Source organism: Sminthopsis crassicaudata, chromosome 3 (genome assembly GCF_048593235.1).
Source record: "Sminthopsis crassicaudata isolate SCR6 chromosome 3, ASM4859323v1, whole genome shotgun sequence".
Classification (NCBI taxonomy): domain Eukaryota; kingdom Metazoa; phylum Chordata; class Mammalia; order Dasyuromorphia; family Dasyuridae; genus Sminthopsis; species Sminthopsis crassicaudata.
This window is the reverse complement of record NC_133619.1, coordinates 151232184-151244190: the sequence shown is the minus strand read 5'-3', so window position 1 is coordinate 151244190 and position 12007 is coordinate 151232184. Positions and strand designations below refer to the sequence as shown.

The 12007-nt window shown below is 32.7% G+C and overlaps 1 protein-coding gene across 2 annotated transcripts in view; it reads right to left on the bottom strand.

The window, feature by feature from the left end:
• FARP1 (FERM, ARH/RhoGEF and pleckstrin domain protein 1) overlaps nucleotides 1–12007 on the bottom strand; it is a 293495-nt gene that overhangs the window by 234440 nt on the left and 47048 nt on the right. For both annotated transcript variants that reach the window (XM_074299401.1, XM_074299399.1), the window contains exon 2: nucleotides 11745–11938. In XM_074299401.1, the coding sequence (XP_074155502.1) occupies nucleotides 11745–11915 (171 nt within the window). In that variant the 5' untranslated portion in view covers nucleotides 11916–11938. The remainder of the gene's footprint in view (nucleotides 1–11744; nucleotides 11939–12007) is intronic.

Genomic DNA, 12007 nt, shown 5'->3' with positions numbered 1-12007 from the left:
AATAAAATATATTGTTTTCTTAAATTATTACAGTCCTCTGGTTTGTATCTGATGATTTTCCCCATGTGGCTTCTAGAATTATGATGTTATCTCATTTTCTTTTCTATTTACATTTAATGGGAATGCCTTACTTTTATATGACAGTCACTTTCATATACATCCTGCTCATGAGCTCTTCCTTATAACAAAGAAAAATAGTTAAGCAAAAAAAAGCCAATACAATAACTATATCTAACCAAGTATGCAACATTCTATATTCATAGTCTCCAGTTTCACCTATAAAATGAAAGAATGACTGAATCTGTACTCCATAGAAATCATAAAAGAAGGAAAAGGGCCCACAGGTACAAAAATGTTTGTAGCAATTCTTTCTGTAGTGAAGGAATTGGAAATTGAGTAGATGCCCATCAATTGGGGAATGGCTAAATAAAGTATAATATATGGATGAAATGGAATATTATTAATGTTGGTACTATATACATTGTTTTCCTGGGTCTGTTCATTTCATTTAACATCAATTCATTAAGTCTTTTCAGCTTTTTTTAAATGAATGTACACAGTAATAACAAGATGATGCGATGATCAATTGTGATGGACTTAGCTCTTCTCAGCAATTCCAATAGACTTGAGATGGAAAATGCCATCTGCATCCAGAGAGAGAACTATGGTGATTAGGTGTGGATTTGAGTATAGTAATTTCACCATCTTTTTTACTTATTTATTTTGCTGAGGCATTTGGAGTTTAGTGACTTTCCCAGGGTCACACTTCTAGGAAGTGTTAAATGTCTGAGACTAGATTTGAACTTAGGTCCTCCTGACTTCAGGACTGGTACTTTATCCACTGCACCACCTAGCTGCCTCTGTTGTTGTTTGTTTTTTCTTTCTCATGCTTTTTTTCCCTTTTGATTTGATTTTTCTTGCAAGACATGACAAAAGGAAATATGTTTAAAAGGACTATACATGTATAACCTATATCAGATTGATTGCTGTCTTGAGGAGGAGGGAAGAAAGGAAGAAAAAATCTGGAATATAAAATCTTACAAAAATGATGTTGAAAATTATCTTTACATGTTTTTGGAAAAATAAAATATTATTGAAAAATAAAATAAAATAAAATGAGCAAGTTGGACCAGATGATTACTAAAGTTCTCTGCAATTATATATCTGCATGGATGTATGTGTTCAAAGAAACATGGAAAGACTTATACGAACCAATTCAGAATAAATGATGTAAAACCAAGAGAGTTACATACACAGTGACTTTAGTAACTATAAATTAAGACCTCTTAATCAAAGTCTAACAGTAATTGTAATGACCTAACTTAGCTTAGAGGAGCAGAAGATGAAACAAATTCTTTCCATTATGGACATTTTTTTCCAATTTGGGGAACTTTTATCCTCCCACAAAAAGTAGTGCCACTTATATTTTAATACATATGGGATATCTATCTTTGACCTCTAAGAGATCCAGGCTCAGTAATACAACTACTTTTAAATGTCTTTTCTTAATTTTCTTACATATTCCAAATTGTTTTCTAGAACTTTTGAACAAACTCACAGTTCCACCAGTAGTAAATTAGTGTGCCCCTCTTCTCACAGCCCCACAAGTATTGACTATTTTTGTCTTTTATCATCTTTAGGATTTGCTATGTGTTAAATAAAACTTCAAATTTTTTAACTTGCATTTCTGTTGTTATTAGAGCCTTAGAGCAACTTTTCTTATGGCTATTAATAGCTTTAAATTCCTTTTGAAAACTTTTGTTTAACATATATTGTATCTAGGTTATATTGTAACACATGTAAAATGTATGGGATTACCTGCCATGGGGGGAGGGAGTGAAGGGAGGGAGGGGATAATTTGGAAAAATGAATAAAAAAAAAGAAAGAAAGAAAATTTTTGTTTATATCCTTTGAGCACCTGGCTGTGAGAGAGTGATTCTGAATCTAATATCTGGGTCACTTCCTTTGATAATGTGGATATCAGACTTTTATCAGAAATATATGTAAAACGAAGTTTCCCACACACACACACAGCTTCTGTTATTTATGAAAAAGGTTCCTTTTTAAATTTATATGTTCATAGATAACTTTTATTTTATGATCAATTCTGTCTCTTGTCTGCTTAAGAGTTTTCCTCACAGCCATAATAATGAAAAATAGCTCCTTTCATTCATTCCGACTTTCTTTTTTGATGATATGAACCTTGATGCTTCTCCATTAGGAACTTATTGTAGTATATGGTCTAAGATGTGGTCTAAAGCTAATCATTCTCCCAACTACTTTATAAACTCAGTTTTATTGAGTAACAGCCTATTGCATTCATTGTTTTTAATCTTTGCTGTTCTAGTCTGACTCACAGAACCATTTCTTAATTGAATTGAAAATATACAAAAGTAAAACAGAACAATCAGGACTAAGAATCATAAAGGTTATTGCATTCATTCCCCCCCCCCTGAGCATTCTGCTACTCAAAAATAACTTAGTCATATGCCACTGCCCTCTTCAATTTTAGTTGCTTCTCAGAATTCAATACTCAAAACTTTAAAATTGATCATTTAAAAATTATGTTAAAACAGGCTATTCACAATATTTGTTTTTTATGTCTTAAAGATTGCTTTAATTTTACCCAAAAGTCAGTCCTCATTTTTTTCTCCCCATTTTCCTCTTTTAAAAAAACACACATTACCATAAAAAGAAGAGGTTACTTCCATTTTTTTCCAATGAGAAGGTGAAGCATTTTTAAGTATAGCACACATAAAATGGTATCAAAGAAAGCCTTCATGAGACTTAGGTTGGAGTTTATATTTTAATTTTTAATTAATATAGAAAATCACCTTTCTGATAATTTTAAAAGCATATCATTAACTAAATTAGCATAGGAAACAATTGTGTTTATTATCAAACAGCTTATAAAGAGGGTCCAAACTTGTCTTTTCAATACTAAAACTATTCAATGTTAAGTTTCATTAGAAGACACCAATTGTATACTCTCAAATAACAAGGATAAGAACAGTCACATAGACAGATGCCCATTCAAACACCATATGACCAAATGAACTTAATGTGATTGCTCAAAGGTAAGCCTATAATTAAATTAGATGATACAAAAAAAAAAAAAATTACTGATGACTTGCTTTCCAGGTTATTAGGGAAAAGATACTCAGTTATGACTTAAAAGTCGCATGCAGTAAAGCACGGCCCAACTTAATTTGGAGTAAACATATTCCAAAACAATGCCACAGGATACATATGTTTTAGTCAATCCATCTTCATTTTTCTGTTTTAGCTTTCTTGTTTACATTCTTTGCAGAATCTATAACCATATGCCTTTAAGCCTAATTTTTACAAATTTGTAATATTTTCTGTTTATACAATATCATGTCTTTAATTTGTGCTATTAAAATAATTAATTTTATGTATATTAGCCAAAGAAACAATTATTTTAATCAAAACAATTTTCAAGTGTAAGACTAATATTAAAGTTGACTTTAATACTGCTTGCTTGCTTTTTGTTTTCTTTCTCCTTTTTTCCCTTTTTGATCTGATTTTTCTTGTGCATTGTGATAAATGTGGAAATATGCATAGAAGAACTGCACATGTTTAACATATTGGATTACCCCCTGTATAGGGGAGGGAATAAGGGAAAGAAGGGAGAAAAATTTTGGAACACAAAGTTTTACAAGAATTAATGTTTAAAACTCTCTCTGCATTTATTTTGAAAGTAAAAAGCTATTATTTTAAAAGAATTTGAATCCATTTCTAACCAAGAGCTCTTTTCTACTTTGTGAATTCTTCAGAGTCAAGTATACAAATTCATTTCTAAGAAAGGGAAGAAAGGAAGATTAAAAGAATTATTTTAATTCTTTTAAAATGTTCTACAATATTTTAAGGTACTGAAGTACTAAAGTAGCCTGTAGCTTAATCTTCTAGACACAGAAATAGAGAATACTAAAAGCTTTGTTTTATTCTTCTTTCAATTAGACTAGGAGGTAAGCAGGCAAGCAAACAATTCACATAAGACTGCAAATAATTAATGCCTACCAACAAACTTGTTAAAAGTCAAATGGTACACTGTGCAGGCATATCCTGTCAGGAGGACAGAAAGAGAAAGGGAAAAGTGGAAGCCAAACTTTGTTTTTACTTAAAGAATAGAAGCAAACATGAATAGATTTATTTTTAAAACACTAGGTAAGTCCTCAATGATAAATAAAACAAAAAGTTAAAAACCACATAGAAAAATAAATTTCCTCTTTCAGAAATTTACCAATAATATTTGCCAAAAGTAAAACTGATCAGAAATTTTAAAAATATGGCAAAAAGAAATCTTAGTAAACCAGTAAAAATGTATTTTACTAGTTTAGAACTCTACTGAATTAGTAAAAATAGACCTGCTCTGGCAACAAAGATCCTGCCTGGATTCAATTCAATTGATTTAGAGTCACCATAGAGGGTCTACCAGATGTGAGGCAGAGGATTATGGTTAAATTCAGATAGTGTAAAACCAAAATAAACTAACAAATATCCTAGCCAAGAAATAGTTTAACTTTATAGATGTTAGGATTATTACTAGGTGCTAAGTCAGTTGTCTGGTACTTAACAATTCTCTAGCTCAGAGCTCACACCTTTAAAGATAATAATCCTAACATATAATTGTTATCAATTCCTTGACCTCTTACACTGGACCAAAGTCAAAAAGGATCTGAGTTAAAATCTAGCTTCAGACACTTACTAGCTAAATGACTCCAGGCATTCATTTAATTCTTATTTGTTCAGTTCCTCATCTGTAAAATGGGAACACACTAGAGAAGAAAATGATAAATCACCCTAATATCTTTGCCAAGGAAACTCCAGGGACAAAGTCCCTGAAGTCATAAAGTGTCAACAACACTCTGCGAGATCCTGAAGGAGCTACAAATGAACATAAAACAGAACCCCTATCTTATATGAGTTTCCAATTCATCTGGGAAGATAAAATTATGCAGACACATATGAAAAGATAAATACGAGAAATATCAAAAGGCACAAAATAGATTTTTAAAATTTGGAATTTGAGAACTTATTGGCACCTATAAATGATCTAGAGAATCTTTCCATTTTATAAACAGGGGTTCTCAAACTACGGCCGGGGGGGCCAGATGCGGCCCGCTGAGGACATTTATGTGGCCCGCCGGGTTGTGGCAAATGGGCTGAGGGGCAGAGACAAGAGTGTAAGGTTTTGTTTTTACTATAGTCTGGCCCTCCAACAGTCTGAGGGACAGTGAACTGGCCCCCTATTTAAAAAGTTTGAGGACCAATGGCATAGAATATCTAAAACCCAATAAGAGCCAACTATAAATTGGTTGCACCGTAGTTATTGACAATGCCTCTATTAAATTCTATGATGAAAAAGCAAAAGGAGTAATACATGTAAATTAGTGACAAATCAAAAGAAGAGATATCTGCTCACAGTAATCAGAACACTTCATAGAAGAAAATAGATTTGAAAGATCAGTATAATTTGGAAGGATGAAGAGGCATTTCTGGTAGGAGCAATGGTATAAAAAGAAAGATAAGTCTACATAGTTTGTTCAGTGGATAAATCTGAATGAGACATAGTGAAGTGAGAAATTACTGAGTAGGGAATGTAAAAATACTAGCATATTTTGGAAGGCCTCAAATGCCAGGATGGGGAGTTTTGACTATATCCTATAGACATTGAGAATCTAATTAAAGATTTCTGAGCAAGGGAATCATATGATAAAAAAGATGCATAGAGAAGGTACTATTTCACATGATCACTATACCTCTGTATGCAGCAACATCCTTATAATCTATGAGACTCAATTGTCTGAGTATCTTTATCTTCTAGGATTGTGCAGTACTCTCATTCAGAACAAAGGACACTTTCAGAATGATAGATTCTTGCCTGGTCTACCTGTTCTGTTTCCTGTTTCTGCCAGCTAACTCCCTGCCAAATGATTTTTGAGGTTTGTTCTCTCTTCCTGCCTGGTTGACAATTGCTTACCTAGATAAGGCATCAAGGCGTTAAATAAAGTGTTCTAGGATTCCCGAAAACCTTCATTCAATTCCTGCCTCTGACACTTACTAACTGTGTGATAACCTGAGCAAATGAGCTACCCTCTCTAAGCTTTACTCATTTGTAAAATGGGGAAAACATCTGACAAATGGAATTGTTATAAGGCTAGAATAAGTTAAAATAAATGAATGTTCCAGTTTTAAAGTTTTTTATAAAAGCTGATAATTATCATTAACATCAGTAATATAATTTCATCTTACTAGACATTCAGCCCAAGGGAGATCTTGCCTTAGCTTCAAGCTTCTTCCCCTTTATTTTTCTTTTAAGTCAGTTTGGATTAAGTGACTTGCCTACAGTCACAAGGCTAGTAAGTATCCAAGGTCTCCTGAACTCAGGTCCTCCTGACTCTGTCAACTGCACCACCTAGCCGTCCTCCACCAGTACTTTTGACAAAATTGCAGTGGGTTACCAAGTGTCAATAGGAAGGCCTAGTAAAATAGATTGATATGAATTCTGCTTTACTTTCTTCTGCTTTTCTTGTGATAGCCTTGATTCATTTATTTAGCATGAACTTATTTAGGATCTGCTATGTACCAGGTATTATGGTATGTGCTAGGGATACAAAATAACACAACAACAACAACAACAACAGTAACAACAGGTAAATCATTCCTCCAATTATGTAGAGAGCCAAAATGGTCTGCTTCATACAACAAGAAGAATTTGATAGTAGGCCTCTGGTAGAGGTTGGAGAGTACCAATTATAATTCTCATATTCGAAAACTTTTTAGGGTAAATTTTCCTACTAGTAACTTCCCCAGTCTAATTCTTGGAAAAAAAGAAGTAAACTGATCACTTCAGGATGGCATATTTGAGCTTTAGAGTTCACAGGACTAACTTAATACAACTTGTATATGGTAAAAGCTTGTTTATACACCACTAGCTAAAGACAGATAACTGCTGTTAAAAAAAAAAAAAAAAGTGTTGTGTCATCTTTTTTGTTTGTTTCTCACTCTGAAGGGAAAACTGACAAGTTTCCAAAGTTGCTCAAGTTTAAGTCAGTAGGAAAGGGTAAATGTAGACCTGTCTAGAGGAAGAAAAAGTATATCAGTCAGTGTCTCACTGAATCTTAGGTTATCAATCTTAGGAAAAGCAGGTATAAATAATGATTGATGTCAACCACAGGAATATGATGTGGTATGCAGTGCTGGAAAAAAATATTCAAAGAATCTATATTACAACAACTACTGTGGCTGCACAGCCACTTTAAAATAAAAACAATGAGGAAAGGTCCAGGAAACCAAATCCCCAGGGGAAAAAGACACAGTCCACAGAACTTTCCCAAAGGAAAATTGCAAATAATCTTGGCAATATGCCCCAGTTCATCTTGGAGGGAAAGATAAAGCATAAGAATTCATTCACTTAACTTTTGTGACTTAAAAAGAAAAACACAAGTATAAAATTAAGCATAAAAACTGGAAAATTTTTATAAATCTAATGGATTAATGATAAGCTTTTAGAAACAAAAATTTTAAATGTGGAGACTTTGAGATTTTTTTCAGTTACATACTGTTTTATAGTCCTCCATTCAGTAAGAACTTGCATAGACAGTGTATCAGTGGTCAGACTATGTTTTCCAGCTGTTTTACAACTTAACCTCTCCATTTCTTAAAAGGGCAATGCCTCTATTCCATAGATATAGTGATGACTTCTTTTCTTTTGCAAAGGATGAGAGAATGTGCTTTACTCTGAGAATGAAAATTCTAACAAATCATTTTTTGAAAGATGGAAAAGGGGATAAGAAGAAATAGAGGAGACAGAAATCCTATGAATAAAACTATACTGTGCAGAAAAAAAAATAATCTTGTAATTCAATATGATATAGTTAGTGGCAAGAAGCGTAGATTTGGAATTAGAAAACATAGGTTTAGGGGCAGTTGGGTGGCACAGTGGATAACTCCAGTACCTGCATGGAGTTAGGAGGACCTGAGTTCAAATCCAGCATCAGACATTTGACACTTACTATGTGACAATGGGCAAGGTCACTTAATCCCAGTTGCCCCCCCTACTCCCTCCCCAGTTTGAATTGTATCTCTGCCACATATTATCTACATGACCTCTCTGGGCCTCCAGTGTAAAGTGAAAGGAACGAATGAGATGATCTCTAAGGCTCTTATTTACTCTAAATTTATAAACATGACTCAACAACAACAAAAACTTAATGATAAAGAATTTACTTTACTAATGCAGGATGTCACTTTCTCTGAATATAGTTCTAGGGAATTGTCTTAGAGCAGAGTGTCCAACACACCTCCCATGGGCCCTAACCTTCTGGGGTGCAGCCTTAAACCAGATTAAAAAGTAATTGGGACATATGTAACAAAAAGTACAATACAACATAAATATGTTAATATGCTGTTTTCTAAAGGAACGTGTAGCTCACAGAGAACTTTATGTATAGTTAAGTATTTTTCTCCTCATCCCCACCCTCCATGTCTATTTCAGCTGGACACCACTGTCCTGGATCACTGAAAATTTAAGGAGATTATATAGGATCATTCTGCTGGGAATGTCAGGGGCAAGTTTGAACTCAGGTCTGTCTAACATGGGGTCCAGTACTCTAACCATTTATATAATAAGCTTCTTATAGAATTCTTATTAAAAACTTATTTGCAGAAGTATCATTCATTTGGAAATATAAATAAGAAAATATTTTATTGAATATTTCCCTTTCTCCCCCCAACACCAAAAATGTAGATTGCACACTAAAGCAAAACAAATCATGTTTACAGAGAGAAATTCATTCATCCAGTAAACATTATCAAATAGTGTTGTATGCATCATAGTACTATAAAGAAGGGGTAAGTGTAGTGGGTTGATATAATACTAAACTTTGGCAGAAAACTGAGGTTCTAATCTTATTCCTACAACTAAATAATCTTGAACAAATCACTCTTTGCCTTGTTTAGAAAGTAGAAGCTTTAAAATAACCTCTAAATTCTGTCTCTAAAATTATATTTACTACTAAATGTAATGAGAAAAAATGGAAGGAAAAAATGTAATCTCAGACCTGAAGGAGCTTATTTTCTAGAAATTAAAAGTATAAAGAATAAGAAATATGAACACATTAGTAGGAAAAGATAGGAATTTTTTAATAGAGAAAAATATTGGGGTTTTATGGGAGGAAAAATTAGAAACAATGTACATATCCAATAGAAAGAAAAGTTAAATAGATTGTGCCACATCATAATAACAAAATACTATAACCACTAGAAAGGAAATTTTTTTAAAATACAAAAATATAATTAGTCTAAGAAAATTGAAAAAAAGAAAAAAGTATAAATGCACAAACTACAAATATGAAAATAAATGCTCAAATATATACTCCTGAAGACCAAAAATTTTTCTTATTCAAAAACTAACACTGCTTTTGTAAATTTTTCACAAATGTTCTAAAACATTAAACTGGACAAAAAAAATGAAAAAAAATCATACAAAGAATGGTGAGGGTAAAACAATAAAATGATGAAGGCAGAATAAATTCACCCATATCTGGCCTTTGTTTTTCATTTTTACTACTCCCCAAACCCTGCCTGAGGCCCTTGTATTTTTCTCATACATTAGCAGGTTAGTATGCTTGTTTTCTAAGGTGACATATTTACAATCTTTCCTCCATGATAAAATCATAATGCTTTAAGTGATACATTATTTCATTCCTTTGATTATTTTCCACTGATAACAAATCAGAAATCCTGTAAGTTCCAAAAATAAAAAGCATCACTTGTTAAAGAAAAATAGTTCCATTTCTCTCTGGCTATATGTGTATGCACACATGCACACACACACACACACACAAAGATACAATAGTACAAAGGGGGGAGGGGAGTCATAATAATTAACTCTTAGGTATTTCAGTAATGTGACTTTTTTTTAAAACATGTGTAAGTTCTACAAAACATACTTCCAAATGCTACTAAGGTAGTCAGATATTATTGTTTGTTTTTTTTTAAATTAAAGATAGAGAACAATGTTTTGGGGAAGTAATCATGCTTTCAAAAAAAAAAACAAAACATCATTAATATGTTCTTAAAGTACAAAATAGGGCAGCTAGGTAGTACAGTGGATAGAATGCTAGGTCTGACTCCTTTTCCTGAATTCAAATCTGGCCTCAGACACTTCCTAGTGTGTGACCTTTGGCAAGTCACTTAATCCTATTTGCCTCAATTTCATCATCTGTAAAATGAACTGAAACAGGAAATGGCAAATCACTTCAATATCTTTGCCAGGACCTCCAAATGAGGTCATAAAGCTTAAGACGCAACTTAACAACAAAATATAAAATACAATTTCTATAGATAAAAAGAGACATTATAAATCTAAAAAGATAAAATGAAATAAAATACATACATCCCCATCACCCTGCAACGTCCCTTACTCAGAAACTAAACTAGATATTTGCAGGTGCAAAGAAACTGCCAATAAAGAAATCACTTTAAAAGCTTAGTATTATTTGTTAAAACCTTCAATACTATTGCAAATTCCCTGGAAATATCTATCTTCTATGCTCAAATTTGACTGGCACACAACTCTACCTTCTTTGGCACAGTAAAACAGGAGAATACATTCTAATGTTTTCATTTGTTTTCACAGTCTTAATTAAAATTTTTACTGTTATACACAATAGCACTTGATAAAGGCTCTAAACTGCATCCAGGAAATACCATTTAACATAATTTATTGGTACAGAATTTATTTTCACAATTCATAACAGTCACTAAGCCCAGGATATTTTCTTAAATAAGAAATACTGAAAGTAAACATATAACTAATAAACCACCTGTTTGGAGAGTAAGAGCAACACTCTCCCATTCCACCTAAAAAACAAAACAAAACAAAACAAAAACAACTACAGAAAACACAGTAAAACTCTCAAATATCTAATTTAAAAAACCCTTAACATATCCTAAAGTTTCAAAAGCTTCATCTAGCTTTATCCACCAGACATTAAAGATCCTATCCCTTGAAAGATTTTAATTCCACAAAAGAAAATGAGAAAGTTACCAAGGTTTTCTATACTTATATTAAAAAGGCATTTTATACAGGCTCATCTTAGGGTTCTTTTCCCAAATAATACTTCTTGCTAATCTATGCCTTTTGTTATAATTTATTTGGGTACAAATATGATCATTCGATCTATAGCAATATTTTAAGTAACAGATTACTTCAAGACAAAGAAATAACAGCAATTAATAAAGAAATCTAAAATCATTCACAAAGCTCTTCCCCCCATATTCTATATATAAAACATTTTTTCTTTACAATGTCTTATCTTTTCACTCCCTACCCCTTTACTTCCCTGTGTTCTCTAGTCTTTTTCAAGTCTTCTTAGTTCACAAAAACTCTATTTACCAATGTGTTAAGCAACCAAATTTGTCAAATTCATGATTTTAAGTGCTAGTATGCTTAGCACTTTATTATATCCTGAAAAAGAGAAAAGCATATACCTACTCTGCACCCTCTAGCAGTATACCATCTGAGATTTGCATAGAACATTCAGAAATGGATCAGGACATATGAGTAAGTAGCACTGTCCTGTCACTGTGTTTATGTATGAAATGCAGAATTCTTGCTCATCCATTTCAAATCATACCCATGACACCAACCTAATATTCAATTACCACCATCACCATCACTAAACAAAAAGTTTACATATTTGCCAACAACTTACTGGAACTTCAAATGCTTCCTGGGTATCATCCAGCATCTGGATTTTAATGGAAATAAGTTTTCCTGGTGGTGCTGTGGGCAATTTCTGTCCGTGTTCCAATGTACTGATCCCAGCATTCTCAGGAGCTCCTAACCGTGATCCTGGAGTTGGCTTCTGCTCTATTTCACCCATGTTTAAAGTAACCTATATGATATCTAGAAGAGGAGAAAAAAGAAAATAAAATGAATCAGAAAAGTACATTTTTAAAAAATCATTTCACAATA